Genomic DNA, 20,519 nt, shown 5'->3' on the forward strand with positions numbered 1-20,519 from the left:
TTGTCCTCTGCAGGATACAAAGAAATTCACTGCTTGACAAAAGGGAGTGTCCCCGAAACGTTGCACATTGCATTAATAAGACTGCTAGTGCTTGCACTGCTAAAGCACGTCTTGTGTGCCCGTGAATTTCTTTGTATCCTGTAAGTGAGGTGGCCGACTCATCTATCACTGGGCACCAAGAGAAGTTACCTGGGTACTTAAAGAGATACTGACACCAGAAATCATAATATTTTCTTCGCATGCTGTCTATAATTTTGCCATAAAAGTATTTACAGATGCTTTTACATTACCCATCTGATCCCCCATGTTCCTCTCTGAGGGGGCTGCCATATTTGAACTTCAGTAGTCTGTTAGCATTAGAAACTCTAACTGACAGTTAGATTGGCAAAACAGTAAGGTTTAAGAACTTCAAGTAACAATTACTTACAAAAGCAGAACTATCTGTGAAAAACGATAAACATGAGCTATAGGTAACTTTCGATGTACATTAATAATTTATTTTAGTGTTTTTTGCTTGTCCTTTGTCAGATCAGATAAAAAGGAGCCACATTGGGATGACTGCCCCAGCTAACCACCACCCTTAAGTGGTCTCCTAAAAGTCTTTTTGCAGTCTCTTAAAAGTCCGTTTCATCTGCCCACATGCTCAATAGTTGCATTGCCGTTAATGACCAGTTACATCAAAAAACAGCCCTGTTCATGTTATGATGTTGACTTCTGTACAATCAGAAAATTCCTTTTATCCAAAGATAGCTGTCCCAAGGCTTTCTTTCCATGAAAATTTTTCTTTATTTAAATTAGCATTAAAATTCAAATACAGACCCCACCAGGCTCACCTTACGCGTTTCGCACCATCCGGCGCTTAGTCATAGGTGTATCTGTAAACAGCATAGCCTCTGCGGGATTTATACCCTAACCCATATAAAAATTCCAGGGCACTTTCATTACATGCAGTAAAGTGTCTAGTGACATTGCTCTTTTCAGCCATTCGTGGGTTTTTTATCTGGCTCGCGAATGGCTGAAAAGAGCAATGTCACTAGACACTTTACTGCATGTAATGAAAGTGCCCTGGAATTTTTCAGTATTCAGGGGATAGAGAGAGTTAGATTGGGAGAGAGAGGAGGTGATCAGTTGAGCCTTTTAGAGAGGAGAGAAGTATTTTGGATATTCCATCTGGGCACACGTTTGCCCTTAGGACTCAACCATGAATTCGATGTTACCTGCTATACTTGAAAGGGTTAACAAGGTTTAGGGGTTTAAGATGGGGTTATCTAGACTAAAGAGGAAGCCATTGACGGTTTATGAATAATAAGTGCAAAAGAAGTGAGTGCAATTGACTTTTGGTAATTACACTGTTTTGTTGTGATATATGCTGTACGTACTTTATAATTATTATTATATTTAAATAACATTTGAATTTACAAACAGTGATACATGTAAAGGAATACAAACACCCCATACTGGCAAGTTTGCGAAGCAATTAACAAAATAGGGTTAATCCCTCATAGAATTTGATTGGTTTTAAGGAAAATGGGAGGGATTGATAGGGTATAAATCCCGCAGAGGCTATGCTGTTTACAGATACACCTATGACTAAGCGCCGGATGGTGCTAAACGCGTAAGGTGAGCCTGGTGGGGTCTGTTTGTATTTGAATTTTAATGCTAATTTAAATAAAGAAAAATTTTCATGGAAAGAAAGCCTTGGGACAGCTATCTTTGGATAAAAGGAATTTTCTATATGTTCATCGCCATCGCGAGTCCCTTGGGCTTAACTAAATTTAAATCAGATGTGGACTCCCAATTTTTGTATACTGTTCTGTACAATCAGGTCTCATAAAAATGAATTGCATAGAAGTGATGTCTTGACTTTCTCTGTAGTTTGTGCTCTATTGGCATGTCTGAATTTACTGACCAAATCCACATTGATCACTAAGCTGTTGCTTTTGAATTGACATCAAGATAAGACATAATTATGATCTGTGCCAAGGAATCCATCTTAGAAAATGCTTCCTGTCATTTTGATTCCAGCATAAGTCCCTAAAAGTTAGTTTCATTATGACTGGTCAAACTAGTACATTTGTAAGCATGGGGTCCTGGGTCTATTCTGACCAAGGCATTGTCTTTATCGAGATTGGATCTTCTTTCCATGGAAGCATGGAGTTTGGATCATCTTCCCCTGGAAGCATGGGTTCCTGGGTCTGTTCTTACCATGGCAGTGTCTGCATGGAGGTTGGATCGTCTTCCCCTGGTACCATGGGGTCCTAGGTCTGTTCTGACCAAGGTGTTGTCTGCATGAAGGTTGGATCTTCTTCTCCTGGAAGTATGGGGTCCTGGGTCTGTTCTTACCATGGAAGTGTCTGCATGGAGGATGGACCTTCTTCCACTGGAAGCATGGATTCCTAGGTCTTTTTTGATCAAGGCATTGTCTGCATTGAGGTTCTATCTTATTCCTCTGGAAGCATGGAGTGCTGGGTCTATTCTAGCCAAGGCAATGTCTGCATGGAGGTTGTATCTTCTACCCCTGGAAACATGGGGTCCTGGGTCTATACTTTTGGCACTCTGGGACTCTTCCCGCCAAGGCATTGTCTACTTGAGGGAGCTTGTGGGAAAACTAGTTTTCAACAGCGGTAGCAGCAGAAAATGAATTTAGGGAGTAATGGAAGGTTTGTGATATTGCTCTGCTTAGAGCTTACAAGAGATATCAGATGACTCTTCTCTGCTAACTAACTTAATTTAAACAGAACAAGATCACTGAACTTTCCTTGCTAACCTTCGGCAGTAGGCTGAACCAAACACCAGGTGGTACAATTTATGCAAATTCATTATATTAGTAGTTTAAAAACTGTTAAAATCTTGAAAAAATAGTTTCAGAGGTGCCTACTCCCTTTTACATTAACCTGTTTCCAGGGTTTACATATCCTTGAAAAGAAGAGGTAATTTTGCAAGCACTGGCTTCCGACACATATTGCCCCTTGCCCCCACCACAACTCTTACTGTAAAAAATTGGCTAGGCCCAATTCTGAGAGCACAATACAGTTTTGGGAAACCAGCTACAAAAAAGCAAAATAAACTACAATATCATACCTTCCAACATTTTGGAAATAGAAAGATGGAGACCTGCTTATCTTAAATTGTTACAATTGTTCCTTTGTTTATCTTAAATTGTAACAAATGTATCTAATAGCACCTGCCATGTATTTTGGGCTCTCTGCCAAAAGCCAATTAGAAACATTGTATCTTTTTCTGGCCATTCAGTGCAGGAGATCAAAGAGAAAGTCGGGATATTTTATGAATTATGAATGAAACCCCCTTCAATGCCTGTGCAACAAAATCCACTGTGTGCAATTAATGGTCTTGATCTCTTACTAATACATCTTGTTTTGTTTTATATTGCATTTCCCACAATATCCATCTTTGCAGCCTGTGCGACTGATCTCCTCTGGCATTGTTGCTATTGTGCCAGCATGATGGTGCTTGATTTAGATTACTGCTGGTGGGATTTAATTAGCATATACTTCTTTCTTAGGGGATACATATGGCAGATCTACAGGCTGACTTCCTTTATTACAAGCTAACAGGGAGCCTGGCCTTGTTCTTTTTCGGTTGAGGCGACAGAGAGAGATCCCACACATTCAGTAATTACTGAGAGAGAGAGAGAGAGAGAGAGAGAGAGGCACCCCACTCGTTCAGGAATTCTTGAGAGAGGTACCCCATTCATTCAGGAATTACTGAGAGAGAGAGGTACCTCGCTTATTCTGGAATTGCTGAGAGAGAGAGGGGTACCCCACTCATTCTAGAACTCCTAGGCAAAGTGCCTGTGTGGTGGATTGAAAGGTGGTGTTGTTTACTGTGAGTGATATCTGAGGGACAGGGGAAGATCTTGGAGTAAATATTAGTTCTGTCTTTGGTTCAGTTTCAGGTGGTGGTGTGACATCAAGGAGGAGACAGCAGAGAGACAGTCTGTAACTTGGGAAAGGACAGAAGGAGAGAGGTCAGGAGTAGACCAGTAGAGTTGGGTGTCATCAGCATAAAGGTGATCCTGAAGTCCAAACGACTGAATAAGTTTTCCTAGTGAAGTAGTATAAAATGAGAACAGCAGAGGGCCTAGAATAGAGCTCTGAGGAACTCCGACAGGGAGAGGGAACGTAGTAGAGTTGAGAAGGCAACTTTAAAGGAACGGTCAGACAGATAAGATGTAAACCATGAAAGAGCAGTGTCACGAATGTCAGCTGAGTATAGAATGTCTAGGAGGAGTGTGTGGTCAACGGTGTCAAAGGCTGCAGAGAGATCTAGAAGGATTAGTATGGAAACGTGGCCTTTAGACTTTGCCAGTATAGTTCAAAAATATTCCATTCAGCCGTAGAATTTGTACGGCTAATACAGTTTCCCACATTTGTTTTTTTTTTTTTTTTTTTTTTTTTTTTTTGACGGTCTGCACTTGGAGTTCCTGTAGTTCAGTATGCGGATGGGTCTTATTAGAGCTCAGCCGAATGCTCAGAGCTAAAATTTGCAATAATATCACAGGCTCTCGTCTCTCTTGCCCCTTTCCAACACATGTAATATAAAATGGAGGATGTGCTTAATTATAGCAAATGAAAGGCATATTACGTTATTTACTAAAGGTGACGTTACAATTACTATCTTTCTCAGAATGTGTAGAGCTGAATCGTCCGATATACAGGTAGAAACAATAGAATTAAGGTGGCCATACACTATTAGACCTGCTCGTTTGTCGAGGTTGCCAAACGAGCTGATTTTAACCCGATATGCCCCATTAACGGCAGGGCCTAACGATCAGATTAAAACTAAGCGAATGGGCGCCAACGGGTCGTAGGACTGCACCAAGTAGCCCATGTGGTCCTGAAGAAAAAATCAAACCTGCCCGATCAATAGGCTGATTTTTGGCCAGATATCGATTGGGGAGGACCCATCTGATGCCCCAACACACTGGCAGATAAGTTGCAGAATCGGTCTAAAGGGCCAATATTGGCAGCTTTAATATTTGGGTGTATGGCCACCTTTTGACTTGGGAATAAGAAAATCTGGTACATACGGGGGGGGCTTTTTTCCCTTGGTAACAAAGTTATTCAGTGCAGAAACGGCTCACATTCGTAGGATATAAACTGTGGTTTTCAGGTGGGGGAGCAATTTTCAAACATGGATGCTTAAAGGAACAGTAACACCAAAAAATTAAAGTGCCCTAAAGTAATGAAAATATAATTCACTCTTCTGCTACACTGTTAAAACAGGTGTGTTGGATTCATAAACTCAACTATAGTTTATATAACTGGTTGCCGTCAAGCCATGGGGCAGCCATTCCAAGCTGAAAAAGGAGAAAAGGCACAGGATACACAATCGATAACAGATAAACTCTGTACTATACAATGGGATTCTTCAGAACTTATGTTATCTACTGTGTATCCTGTGCTTGAATGGCTGCCCCCATGGCTACACAGCAGCTTGTTTATATAAACTATAGTAGTACTTATCTGTTATCTACTGTGTATCCTGTGAATGAATGGCTGCCCCCATGGCTACACAGCAGCTTATTTATATAAACTATATTTGTGTTTCTGAAGCAAACACACAAGTTTTGCCAGTGCAGGGCAACAGTACATTTAATTGGCTTTCCTTTAAAGCACTTTTTTTGTTAATTTTTTTGTTGTTTCTGTCCCTTTAAGTGCATGGGTACAGTTGCCAAAAAACATCCTGTCAGGTCTTTTCTTTCATTTTCAGGTTGTAACGTGTTGAAGTCTGTTCAAAACTGATTGCTGTTGACAAATGCACTTGTACAGTTAGTACTTATGTTTGCGGTTACAGGGAGGCCCAAGATTGTAGAGGGCCCAGTCTCTCCCTAATTAAAGGACCAGTAACAGCAAAAAAAAAAATTCGTTAGTATGCTATGAAAAAAAAGACACCAACACATATTAAACTTTAAAGCCATTAAGTCTTTATTAGAAAATGACTTACCAAAACTCCGCTTGTACTCCTCTTCAGAAAAGGCGATCGGCGATCCATTGTGCTGAGCTCCATTTCTCCTCCCTGCCTTCCTTATAGGAGATAGAAATCGAATGCCGCACGATGGATCGTCGCCCTGTCGCTGTTTCTGAAGAGGAGCGCAAGCAGAGTTTCAGTAAGTTATTTCTTAATAAAGACTTAGCGATTTTAAAGTTTACTACGTAGCATTTTTTTTTCGTAGCATACAAACAAATTTTTTTTAGAACATTTTTACTGTTACTGATCCTTTAATGAGCAATTTCAATATAGGTATGGGATCTGTTATCCGTAAACCTGTTATCCAGAGAGTTCCGAATTGCGGAAAAGGCCGTCTCCCAAAGACACCATTTTATCCAAATAGTCCAAATATTTCAAAAGTATTTCTTTTTTTGCTCTAATAATAAAACGTACTTTCTACTTGATCCAAACTAAGATCAAATAAAAAAATGAATGTCCTGATCTCCCACCTCCACAAGCTCCACTTGTTATTTCCAACCAGTGGCGTAACTACCGGGGGAGCAGGGGGTGCGATTGGGCCAGGGCACGCACCCCCTCAGGGCCCCCCGGCAGCTTGCGCGCCTTCTGTGATGGAACCTCTGATTGGAGAGTCTGCCGCCCCCCATTGTTGATACTGGAATATTGTCTCATAAAACTAGCTAGAATCTCAGCCATAAAGCAGGGTAGAACTGCTTCTTGAGATATATTGCAGACACAACAGTAAATATATAGTGGCTAAAGTACCCCCTCTTGTAAAATATAAGGATATTATAAGTTACAGAGGAGTTTCATGACCATATAAAACACGAGGCCGAAGGCCGAGTGTTTTTATACAGGTCATGGAACTCCGAGGTAACTTCTAATATCCTCATATTTTGCAACTGGGGGTACTTTATTAATTATAATACACAAGTTTCAGTGAGTCATGTGAATGAAATTACATCAGAACTCACCGTTTATAACTGATGACATCAGAACTCACCGTTTATAAGGATATAATTTACAAGATATTCATGGCTTTTGTGTATTATATATCAATTTACGCCTCCCCCGAAATGACTCTACTTCAATAAATATCACATAGTGTTTTTAGGCACAAATAAAATCTTTCCTTTTGCATGATAGTGTCTCAAGAAATAGATTTATTGCATTAGAGAAGGAGGCAGTCGGATGCATGTTTTTCATTTGTATTTATGATGAGATAACTAGATTGTATCCTAAACCTCCTGTTGTGAGGCTCCGGGGCCACTTTGTATTATTTGGCTGCCCTTTCCCGGAACAATAAATATTTATTTTAACATATTCAGGGACATTTGTTTCATTTCTCAGCCAAAGATAATGTATGTCAGCTGCACTCCAATCTGATTTGCTCTTAATATACTGCTCTATAATTCACGTTGTTTGCTTTTCATGTACTCCTGCCTGGAGTTTGTTAGACTTTAACAGCCAATAATGAAATGATAAACTCGTTATTCTGTTCTCTATGGGTACGAATGTTTTCTTTGACACCGAAATCCTGTTTTGTTTATTGTAGTGCATTTGTCAGTTCAGTCAAGTGAAAAAGAGACTGCCATTCTAAATCGCTTTCCATTGTATATTTATTAAAGATTTCAGTGGTTAATTCTGCACTGCTGGTTCCATCTCTTGAAAAAATGTAACAAAAGCCTGTTCTGCTGTGCTCTTTTCTACTGCTACATTTTCAAAAGTCAGAGCCATCAATGCAGAGACGATAAAGGGAAAGACAGATGCTGAATTCAATACTGGTTATATTTACAACTAATTTATAGCCACTGAATGTTGGAAAGTTGCCTTGAATGTATTAAATTAGGCATAGTTTTAAAAACGCAACTCCGCACTGGGTTAAACTCCCTCTGACACTATGGGGTAGAGTCAACCTTTTTAAAATGCTATATCTCCCAAGGTTTCTTTACCCGCTCTGGAATGCACCGATTTACATAACCATCCCATTCTTTAAGAAAGTTAACAGTGAGATACTTTCATTTCTTTGGGCCAACAAAGCACCTAGATTATCATGGCTCACGCTTACTGCATCTAGGGATAAGGGGGGACTTGCTCTTCCACATTTGCAAAATTATTATTATGCGTCCCAGCTATCCTATATTCATAATTGGTTTAACCCAGATGATAGCAACCCATTAACAAATTTACATGCAACAATCGGGTTCTATGGAAGCTATTCGTAATGCTCCCTATAGAAGGGGGGGGTCGTCCTTCATTACCAGGGGTACTCGTCACTCCTATTAAAGTGTGGACAACGGTGCAAGCTAAAGGCGCTATCTCTTCTCCTACTTTATCAGGGAAAACACCACTGTGGAGAAACTCAAATCTGCCTCATCTGTCACAACTGCTGGATTTTCATTACTGGCCACTTATTGGGATCAGACACTTAGAGGACCTATTAGTGGATGGATCCTTCCCCTCCCTGGCACAGTTAAAAACTAAATTTAACCGGCAGGACATACAACTATTTCGATACTTTCAATTAAGACATGCTTTCTATGCCCAATTCCAATCATACCAGCTTTCACCAACACAGCAGGTGTGGGAGGCCAGACTTTGGGATCCTGCCCCAGCTAAACTGGTATCACAGTTATACAATATAATCCATGCTTCACAATCTGTGCCGTTTGACAAAGCCAAAAGGAAATGGTTGGATACACTTCCCTCATTAGAGGAGGAACAGTGGGAGGAGGCTATAGACAACCTTTACTCCTTTCTAATCTCCTTAAGGGATAAAATGATCCAATTTAAGATGATTCACCAAATATATATCACGCCCCAGAGACTCAAAGTTATGGGTAGACTAGAAGGGGCTAAATGTGCTAAGTGCAGTACAGCGGAGGCAGGCTTCCTACACTTAATTTGGGACTGTTCCAAGGTACGGTCGTATTGGAGGGAGGTAATTCGATATAGTAATGAACATCTGTCTCTCCCTGGAATTTGTACTCCTGAAGTCTGTATCCTAGGTATAATTGACGAAGTGGTGCCCTTACAAAAAACTAGAACTTTATGCAAAAAAACTAATTATTATGAAATGGATGAGTCCTAATGCCCCCACACTCCAGCAGTGGATTAATTTAATAAATGTCACCCTTCCACTGATTAAGATAACCTATAATGCTCGGGGAACTCCTGACAAATTTGGGAAAATATGGACCCCTTGGTTGGATGTCAACCCCCAGGTATCGTTGTCAGATAGTTCAACTTTGACTGCAAGCTGTGATATATTGCATTTAGTAATGTGTCCATCACTGTGTTATGATATCACTTGTACCCAGTCTCCTCTGCAAATGCCAAGTACGATTATTATTATTATTGTTCATTTTTATTGTTTTCTTTTATGTTTAAAATGCTAAAATAAAAACCTTTAAAAAAAAAAAAATTAGGCATAGTTTATATTGGAGAACTAAAGCTTAACTAAAGAAGTAGCTAGAAATGTTGTACATTATGTGTTGTGCTTCTGTACCAGCCCAAGGCAACCACAGCCCTTTAGCAGTAAAGATCTGTGTCTCCAAAGATGCCCCAGTAGCTCCCCATCTTCTTTTCTGCTGATTCACTGCACATGCTCTGTGCTGCTGTCACTTACTGAGCTTAGGGACCCACTCACAATATACAGTACACATAGAATAGAAATGTCACAATATAAGGCTGATTAGTAATTAATACAGATAATTACTACATGGCAGCACAGAAACCAGTGCAATTAGCATCAGAATTTAATAATCAGCAAACCTGTAGCATCAGCTTATATTACAGGGGAAGCTCATTTTCTGCTGGATAATTAGTGACGAGCCCTAAGCTTAGCTTCTCAACAGCTGCTCAGAGCCCACTGAGCATGTGAGTGTCACAGACACTTTCCAAGATGGTGACCCCCTGTGACAAGTTTGAAGTCCTGGATCATTGCTGCTATTGACAAGCTGAAACTTTAGCCTCGTGCAATAAGTTCACTATATAAAGTATGGCATTTAGATATATTCATTTTTAGGATTTAGTTCAAAAACAAAAAGTTTCCGGTTTGGCTGACCAGGAACAATCAGCAGATTAATGAGATTAGTGAGAAGACTCATGTGATGTTGCTCTGATTTAGAAAATTAAATTAGTGAGCAGAGATGGGTCATTCAATGTCTCTCTGGTCAGTGCAAAGCAACGTCATAAAACTTTCCTCTTCTCAGTGGTGTAACTATAGAGCAGGGGTCCCCAACCTTTTTTTACCCGTGAGCCACATTCAAATGTTAATAGAGTTGGGGAGCAACACAAGCATGAAAAAGTCCCTTGGGTGCCAAATAAGGGCAGTGATTGGCTATTTGGTAGCCCCTATGTGGGCTGGCAGCCTACAGGAGGCTCTACTTGGCACTATACTTAGTTTTTATGCAATTAAAACTTGCCTCCAAGCCTGGAATTCAAAAATAAGCACCTGGTTTGAGGTCACTGGGAGCAACATCCAAAGGGTTGAAGAGCAACATGTTGCTCACGAGCTACTGGTTGGGGATCACTGCTATAGAGGAAGCAGACCCCGCATTAGCAGGGGCCCAGGGAAAAGAGGGGGCCGGATGCAGGGTCTGCTTTCTTTATAGTTAGTAAGAACCCCCCTTCCCCAGCCACTCCTGTGGTAGGGAAGCAGAGACATGGGGCGGAGTCAGGGTGGAAAGTGGGCAGGAGGATGGGGATCGGAGTGCGCTGGGCCCCTCTGAAAATGTTTTTGCGGGGGGGGTGTGGGCAGCACACTCTAGTTATGCAACTGACTCTTCTCACTAACTTAATTTTCTGCCTGAATTGCTCCTGCTTTAACTTTTCAAGCATGCAATAGGATAGGTACTGCTCGTGCAATGAAAACTGACATTTTCTGCATCTGATGCAGGCAGTGCATTCTTGCATTTAATGCATGCCAATCATACTTCACCCCCTTTTTAAAGTGAGCCATGAGCATGCACCAGCCACGTGACAAGGTTTCTATGGGAAATGATTTCAGATATTTTCTTGCCTTTGATTGTAACCCTCCAAATCCTGGCACTGCAAAGGGTTAATAGTGTAATGTTTTATATTGGGGGTCCCCAACTGCCTGACTGACTTCGTTTTAGAGCCAAATAGCAGAGCAAAAAACACTTATCGTTCCTCCACGGCAGTTTCTCACAATCGTGGGTGAGCCCATGTGTGTAAAATGCCCCCCCTAAATGCCATGCTTTTAGGCTTATTATCTTATATATGCGTTAAAGGGGTGGTTCACCTTTAAGTTAACTTTTGGTATGTTATAGAATGACTAAGTCTAAGCAACTTTTCAATTGGTCTTCATTTTTACATTCATTAATTTTTTTATAGTTTTTGAATTACAGTAGAACCCCCATTTTACATCCCCGATTTAAAATTTTCCTAATTTTACATTGTTTTGTAGTCCCACCTAATACATTTCCCTGATTTTACATTTTCCTGAATTTTTTTCTAGTCCCCTGAAAATGTAAAATGGAGGTTCGACTTTTTGCCCTCTTCTTCTTTTGACAGCTTTGAAATGTGAGAGACTGACCCCATCTAAAAAAACAATTATTCTATATTTATTCTATATCTGTAAATTGCTTCAGAATATCACTCTCTATATCATACTAAAAGTCAATTTAATGGAAAACTAAAAATGAATGTGGCTAAAAATACCATATTTTATATAGTGAACTTATTGCACGAGGCTAAAGTTTCAGCTTGTCAATAGCAGCAATGATCCAGGACTTCAAACTTGTCACAGGGGGTCACCATCTTGGAAAGTGTCTGTGACACTCACATGCTCAGTGGGCTCTGAGCAGCTGTTGAGAAGTTAAGCTTCATAATGTGCACTGCACCTTTATACTTTATAGTAAGAAGATGAAAGAACATCTGAGGAGCCTTGCCTCTAAATAATCATTCCAGATTCCAAATCACAGTGTTAAAACCTTTTTTTCTATTGTTACAGGGCAAGATGGTGAAAGGAATGGGAGGTGCCATGGATTTGGTCTCCAGCTCCGGAACAAAAGTAGTTGTTACCATGGAACACTCTGCCAAAGTAAGTGACATGCTTGTTGTTTTTTTTACTGGGAAGAAGACAATAGGAGGTTATAGTAAATGTGATAGGAGACTTTACATTGGATGCAATGAGGGTAAATTAGAGCGTAGCTGGGAAACCATAAGTGGAAGGTTACATGTAAGCATCATGTCTCTATTAGGAATGCACCGAATCCAGGATTCGGTTCGGGTTTCGGCCAGGATTTGCCCTTTTTCAGGAGGATTCGGCCGAATCCTTCTGCCCGGACGAACCGAATTCAAATCCTAATTTGTATATGCAAATTAGGGGTGGGAAGGAAAACACATGCCTTTTGGTCACAAAACAAGGAAGTAAAAAATGTTTTCCCCTTCCCACCTCTAATTTGCATATGCAAATTAGGATTCGGTTCGGTATTCGGCCTAATCTTTCCTGAAGGATTCAGGGGTTTGGCCGAATTCAAAATAGTGGATTCGGTGCATCCCTAGTCTCTATGTTCTAAAGTCATAAGCATTGTCCAGTCCTCTCCATCCACATCAAAACTCTATAGGCAGCCTCCAATACAATAAGGATTGGTTCCCCTTTTTGAGGGCTTAAAGGAACTGTAACACTAAAAGGTTTTATGTTAAAAATCCAGTATATCTCTGTTCAACTACAGCTCTATCCTGCAGATCGTTTATTATATTAAATGCTTTATCCAAAAGACCATTATAAAAAGCTGCTTCTGGATGTACACTGTCTTACCATAAGGGGAAAGGGTGACTCTGCCGGATGCAAGAGCAAGATCTTTGTGACTTTTTTGCCCCTGTGTTATTCCTCAGGTTCCTTCATCTGTAAAAGTGCTGCGAGCAGTACGGCAACATGCTGGTCAGCCACAAAATCTAAAAACCACTAAAACCCCCAGTAAACCCATTAAAGGAGAAGCTATGGATTAGCTATGGATTAGCTGCAATAGTACAAGCTAGAATGCTATATTTATTCTGTAGAATGTTTACCATACCTGAGTGAAACACTCTAGAAACTCTCTGTTTGTTTACGATAGCAGCTGCAATATTAGCTTGGTGTGACATTACTTCCTGCCTGAGTCTCTCACTGCTCACTCATAGCTCTGGACTCAGATTACAGCAGAGAAGAGGGGGGGCAAGAGGAGCAAACTGAGCATGCTCACGCCCGGGGCAAGGAGGTTTAAACTGAAAACAGGAAGTCTGATACAGAAACCCATGTGGACACAACTCAGAGCAACATTACTTTGAGGGCTTACTGGTATATTTAGGTGGACCTTTCTGATGAGGCTTACTTAGTTTTAACCTTTCCTTCTCCTTTAAGCCTATTACAACAATAAATTACGCAGAACACGTTACAGGAAACAGGCAACCCCATCCACTAAAGAAAGTGGCTGAAAAATGGTCTGGTTACTTACAATCTGCAATTACTCCTTCCCATCTCTTAAATTCCATTAGTAAATATAACAAGCACTTAGTGTCCGAAAACTGGAGAGTACAACATTTTAAATTGGTTCACTTGGGCTATGGGAAACCATATAAAAAGTGCTTAGGTGTGGGTTCTCAGACTTTCTGTCCGAAATGTACCCAACTAGATGTGGACCTATTTCACTACTTATGGTGTTGTCCAAAAGTGTGCAAGTTATGGTCATCCTTGGAAAAGTTTTTGATTCTAAAACTAAAGCTTAACATTAAACTTAACCCTAAATTTGCACTCCTACATTTGGATTCCCCAGGACCTGGACTAAAGGAACAACCGAATTCCCTGAGAGACCCATTGTTAAGTCTACTTTTGTTGTTTACAGCTGCTACTAAGAAACTTCTGTTTTTAAATTGGCTGTCCGAGTCCATTCCTTCACTGGCAGACATTCTGTCTCTCCTAAACCAACTCTGCTGGCAAGAAGCAATAAGGATTAAATCAGCAGAACCACATCTCAAACAGTCATTTACTGAAACTTGGTCATTATTCTGGGATCAAATTAACTCTAGTTTCAAAGCACGCACATTGGGTTTGTTACATTTATAAGCTAATCTTTGCTGGTTCAATGGATATGTTTATATATTTTCTTTGTTTACAGCCGTTGCTTTATGCTGGTATATTTTAAAATTTAGTAACATTCGCTGAGCGTTGTTTGGTGGTTTGGTTGCTTGGTTATATGATTAGATTTTAGATGGCTTCACCAATCATATTTACTCTTTATTTTCCTATTAGGCATTTTTGCTACAAGTTGTATTGGTGCGCCTCATTGTTCTGCTTTGATCTTTTGTTGAAATTCCTGCTTGTTTAACGTGGAAAACAATAAAAACATTTTCAACAGAACACGTTACACTGCTTTGCACACCCTCCCCTGAATCCAAACAAAAAAAAAATCTGCTTTAGAGCTGCAAGAATTAACTTCTGGTTTGGAAGTCTATCTAGGAGGAGATGTGGAGCGCTGCACCTAGGATCTGGCACCTTTTTGCCTTTTGCTATGACAGTGCACATACAGAAGCAGTTTTTTATAAAGGTATTTTGGACTGAATATGTAATAAACTTTCTGCACAAATGTTAGTGTTACAGTTCCTTTAAAGAACATGTCAAACGAAAAAATGAATTTTTTTGCCTAATAAAAGAAAACACAATTATAAGCAACTTTCCAATATGAATCTATAAAAAATTGTTAGTCCTTTTGAAAGCAGCATTTGCTTTCCTTTTTACTTTACTTTACTTTTTAAACAATGTTGCAAAAGCCAGTGTCCTCCAGCAAGACAATAATCCATCATTTTATATTTCATTGTTTCAAAAGCCAGAGCCACCAGGGCATAGAATAAAAAGGCAGACAACTGCTTTCAATAGCAATAGAACTACAAATAACATTAAAAAAAACAGAAAATTTGCAATGAATGTATATTGCAAAGTTGCTTAGAATTATGTTTTCTTTTATTAGGCAAAACATTATTTTTTTGGGTTGACGTCCTTTAAAGTTTATTGTTCGCAGGTTACATGCCACTCAATTGTATTCAAAAAAATTTTCTCCTGGAAATGTTTTCTGTTAGTTTGTATTTGCAGCCCAGAACAGCTGCTATCAAGGACACACAAAATGTTTGTTGAATTAAATTGGGTGCAGTCTGTGAACAGCAAGCATGGTGCCCAGCTAATGAATTTTGACATATACAGCAAATCTCCTTAGACCAGTTGTCCCCTACCAGTGGCTCATGAGTGACATGTTACTCACCAACCCCTTGGATTTTGCTCCCAGTGGCCCCAAAGCAGGGGCTTATTTTTGAATTCCAGGTTTGGAGGTAAGTTTTGGTTGTATAAAAACTAGGGATGCAACGAATCCAGGATTCAGTTCGGGATTCGGCCAGGATTTGGCCTATTTCAGCAAGATTCGGCCGAATCCTTTTGCCTGGCCGAACCGAATCTGAAACCTAATTTGCATATGTAAATTAGGGGCGGGTAGGGAAATCTCGTGACTTTTCGTCACAAAAGAAGAATTTTTTCCACTTTTTCCTTTCCTGTCCCTAATTTGCATATGCAAGTAAGGATTCGGTTTGGTATTCAGCCGAATCTTTCACTAAGGATTCGGGGATTCGCCCAAATCCCAAATAGTGGATTTGGTGCATCCCCAATAAAAACTAGGCGTGCTGCCAAACAGAGCCTCCTGTAGGCTGCCAGTCCACATAGAGGCTACCAAATAGCCAATCACAGCCCTTAAAGGGCACCAATCATGACCAAAATCATTTACTAAGTAAATACACTATGTGAAAGTTCAAGAAATCCGATTTTTAAAACAGTTAGAATTGTTTGTATAATGTAAATCATCAGCTCACTATTCCTTCTGCAAGATCTCCCCTATCTCCCCTGCAGTTCTAGCTGAGGCAGCCATCCTTGATTTCACTGGCTCCTCCTACCTATATCTTCCCAGCCAACTGTAGCTCTGAAATCTCGCACATGCTCAGTTGAAATTCCTTGCATGCTTATCAACCCTTCTAAGCTATTTTCAAATCAGCGAAACCTCTGTTAGTTGCTGTTCAGTAGTGCTGCCACCTGCTGGAAGTTAGTGTGTGCCCTTCATTTGCATAATAACATCACCAGCAGGGGACAAGATAGGGAAATCTCCTGATACTTCTAGTGGAGGAGTTTACTAAAACAAGGCATTCTGGGTAGAATACTCAAAGCATGCTCCTGAAATTTGCATATTAGAGTCTTTGTTATAGTCACAGTATGGCCTCCCTCAGTGAAAGCACCCATTGGACAAAGTAAGGGATTTTTTTAAAACCTGCAGTTTTTTTCAAAAAACTATATATGTAGTTTGATTAAACGTGTTTAGCTTGTACTGGTCAGATTGTTAATATGTGTTTGATTTTGGCTGTGATAGGTGCCCTTTAAAGGGCATGTAAAGGCAAAAAAATTAAATCCCATTTTTACTTTCTTTAATGAAAAAGAAACCAATCTCCAATACACTTTTAATTAAAAAACTGTTACAGTTTTTATTAGAAACCTGACTGTATGCAGTGAAATTCTCCCTTCATTTACTGCTGTGGATAGGAATTGTCAGACGTCCCTAACTGCTGAGCAGGGAAACAATCATACTTATGAACAGCAGGGGGAGCCCCCGCTTTACTTCCCAGCCATGCAGAACTCAAGCAGCTTTGTTTATGACGATCCCTAAGCAGCCCAGACCACACTGAGCATGTGCACAGTCTTAGTCTTGCAAAGATGTTTAACAAAGTTACAAGATGATGACCCCCTGTAGCCAACTTTGAAAGCATAAATTATTTGTTTGATTAGGCTCACAACATCACCCGGCAGTGCATTCCACAACCTCACTGTCCTCTCTGTGAAGAACCACCTACGTTGCTTCAAATTAAAGTTCTTTTCTTCTAGTCGGAAGGGGTGGTCTCTGGTGCGGTGATCCTGTTTATGGGTATTTCATATTTCATGTATTAACAGTACATGTATCCCTTAATATCGTTAAAAACAAAACAAATAATGATTGTACGTTGCAAAAGTGCTTAGAATAGCAGCCTCATCAATTTTACATTCATGTATTTTAAAGGTTTACTTATCCTTTAAGAATTGTGGGAATTGTGCTGGGCACTGGCTTGTGTGTGCAGTCTGCAGGGCCGGATTTACATAGTGGGCGCCCCTAGGTCTACTGCCGTCCGTCGACCCTATCCCCTCCCCTTTTATCATCTGCACTGGAGCAATGGGGATTGGCGCACAGGAAATTTTAAAAAATGTCTGTATCTCCAGCGCATCCCCACTGTTTTTGAACCAATGTGGGTGTGGTTGGGCAGCATGTCACCCCCATAAAACCCTGCTGCCCTAAGCCCGGGACTAAGTGGCCTTTCCACAAATCCGGCCTGGCAGTCTGCCAGGAGTGAGTCCATCTTTACATCAATTAGCATCATTGGAAAGAAATTTGCTGCATTCATTCAGCTGCTTCCTTTTATTCGCTCCTTAATTACAGCCTGCACCTTGTCTCTTTGTATATATTATTTATACATCTAGCTTATTCTGGCACACAACGGCCTGGCACAACCAACAGTTAAGCAGTTAAAGAAGCATCGCCAGTCAAATTAAACCCGGCTTTTTTAATAAACTGCCAGCAAGCCTCGTCCCCCAGCCCACAAAATCCTAATGCAATCCTTTGTGCTTCTGCGGCCGAACTAAGACTCCACACAATATTTGGGTTGCTAAGGAAACGGTTCCTTTTCACAATACCTGGTTTCGCTGCTTAATGCAATGTCGTTTGAGGCAATATACTACAAAGGAATTGCCTTTCACTTAGCTGCTTCATTATTAGAAACTATCTGGCATGTTAGATATACCCCCGGCAGCTGTTTAACTGTAGGGCTTGGTGAGCGCCATGCCAAATGCTCATGGTGTGACTTTTTTTTTCAGCTTGAATTTTCAATAAATGGAAAGTTCCCTTTTAATATGAAAACATATGTTCTATTCTTAGCAACTTTTCATTCTGTCTTTTAAGTTTTTATTTTTAGTTGTTTTTGCATCAAATTTGCTTATACCTCCCAGCAAATCTCTAGGGATCTTCAACCTGTAACTCTGAAGCTTTTGCTGAACTATAATGGCAATTGAAGTTCAGCTTAAAGGAACAGTAACATCAAAAAATAAAAGTGTTTTAAAGTAATGAAAATATAATGCAGTGTTGCCCTGCACTAGTAAAACTGGTGTGTTTGCTTCAGAAACACTACTATAGTTTATATAAATAAGCTGCTGTGTAGCAATGGGGGCAGCCATTCAAAGGAGAAAAGGCTCAGGTTGCACAGCAGATAGCAAATAAGCTCTGTCTGTCTAATGGTGTTATCTGTTATCCATTAGTTATCCTGTGCCATATAGCTGTTTTTCAATTTCCGCCATTGCTCCACAGCAGCTTGTTTATATGAACTATAGTAGTGTTTCTGAAGCAAACACATCACTTTTACCAGTGCAGGGCAACACTACATGATATTTTCATTACTTTAAAACACTCACATTTTTTGGTGTTACTGTTCCTTTAAGGTGGAGAGCCAAAAGGGTGAAGAGCAGGGCTTTAGAATCCTCAGATGCTGATTGGGTTGGGATTAGTTTTAATGCGGACTGGCTCATGCCTCACTCTTCTGACTTTCTGCTACCTCTCATTTTTATACTCATGCCTGTTTTGCCCCCTGTTGTCGGCCATGAGTATATAAGTGAGGACAGATTGGCAGGTCGAGTTGAATCTGGGTTGGAAGAGGACGGTTAGGGTTAGACGTGGGTTGACTCATTTATCTCTTATTGGTATGTAAACACCTGCAATATTGAAGTTGAAAGTCCTTAGCTCACACCTTTATCTGAAACTTGAAGGTCACCAGCAACTAAAGGTGCCACAGCTAAAATAATTTATAAAGTGTTATTACGGTCATCTTGCCCTACAATTGCCTTTTGGCCCTACGATCCTGCTCTACTGTACTTGCTCTCCAGCCCCCCTATTTTCTACTGCTGCTTTGAGGTCCCCAGGGTTATATAGCAAGTTAGGTTGAAAAAAAAAAAAAAACACCTGTCCATCAAGTTCAACCTTTTATGTCTATATTTAATCTGCCTATCTGCTAGTTGATCCAGAGAAAGGCCCAAAAAAAAACCCCTTTCTGAATTTGCTTTGAGGGGTAGAAAATTCCTTCCTGACTCCAAGATGACAATGGGACCAGTCCCTGGATCAACTTGTACTATGAGCTATCTCCCATAACCCTGTATTCCCTCACTTGCTAAACACCATCCAACCCCTTCTTATACCTATCTAATGTATCAGCCTGTACCACTGATTCAGGGAGACAATTTCACATCTTCACAGCTCTCACTGTAAAAAAACAACTTTCCTAATATTTAGCTGGAACCTACTTTCTGTTACTTGGAATGGATGCCCTCATATCTGCTGGTAAAGTAAATAGAGAATTAGAGAGATTATTATATGATCCCCTTATATATTTATACATAAGTATATCTCCCCTTAAAGGGATTCTGTCATGATTTTTATTTTGTAGTTTTTATTTCACAATTACACTAACACTGCAAATAATTCACTTTACAATATAAAATGTAATTCATAACCCAAGTGTATTCATTTTTAGTTGTAATATTGGTGTATAGGCACCATCTCACGTAATTTGAGGACTTCAGGATAGAACTGCTTTCCGAATTTACTATTGAGTGTTGTTTTTATATCTACCAGGGAGGTGTTATCTGGTTACCTTCTCATTGTTCTGCTGATGGGCTTCTGGTGGGGGGGGAGAAGGGGGGGGAGTGATATCACTCCAATTTGCCGTGCAGCAGTAAAGAGTGACTGAAGTTTATCAGAGCACAAGTCACGTGACTGGAGGCACTTGGGAAACTCGCTATATGTCTAGCCCCATGTCAGCTGCTGACTCCAATGTCGCTTTCCATGATTGATTTGCCTACTTCAGTCACATTAAGTGTATCAGTGGCAGGCTAATTTTTGCATCCCATGTGCATGACTTTACCTTTATTAACACTGAATTTCATCTGCCACTTAGCTGCCCAGATTGCCAGTTTGTCAAGATCCTGTTGCAAGGATGCCGCATCCTGGATGGAATTAATTTCTAACCTCATCATAAAAATCAATCCAATTTGTGTAACATGACCTGTTTGACCGAATAGTGCCATTCACCAGAACATTATTTTGAATGGGATCTCTTAACAAGCCTTCAAATAATTTGCCCAACGTGGATATCAAGTTGACTGGCCTGTAATTACCAGGCTGAGATTGTAATCCCTTTTTAAAAATAGGAATTATATCGGCTTTCCTGCATTCCATAGGTACCACACCAGATGCAAAAAGAGAGTCTGGGAAAATCAGGGTAGTTAGGCATCTTTACACTGTGAAAGCTGTGATTGTTAGAACCAGCACTCTTCTATGCAACTAAAATACAACCTCAAATTGTGTAGCAAACTAATGTGCTGTCAGCCCAGGATCAGGTATGCGTGGAAGAACATCTGATCTCGCATTTAGAAGGGCATTAAA

The 20,519-nt window shown here is 40.2% G+C and overlaps 1 protein-coding gene across 3 annotated transcripts in view; it reads left to right on the top strand.

Annotated features, from left to right (window-relative positions):
• Positions 1–20,519, top strand: part of oxct1.S (3-oxoacid CoA-transferase 1 S homeolog) — an 86,779-nt gene that overhangs the window by 59,075 nt on the left and 7,185 nt on the right. For all 3 annotated transcript variants that reach the window (XM_018244503.2, XM_018244504.2, XM_041580582.1), the window contains one exon: positions 11,948–12,037. In XM_018244503.2, coding sequence (XP_018099992.1) covers positions 11,948–12,037 — 90 coding nt within the window. The remainder of the gene's footprint in view (positions 1–11,947; positions 12,038–20,519) is intronic.

The sequence above is a fragment of the Xenopus laevis genome, chromosome 1S (genome assembly GCF_017654675.1).
Source record: "Xenopus laevis strain J_2021 chromosome 1S, Xenopus_laevis_v10.1, whole genome shotgun sequence".
NCBI lineage: Eukaryota > Metazoa > Chordata > Amphibia > Anura > Pipidae > Xenopus > Xenopus laevis.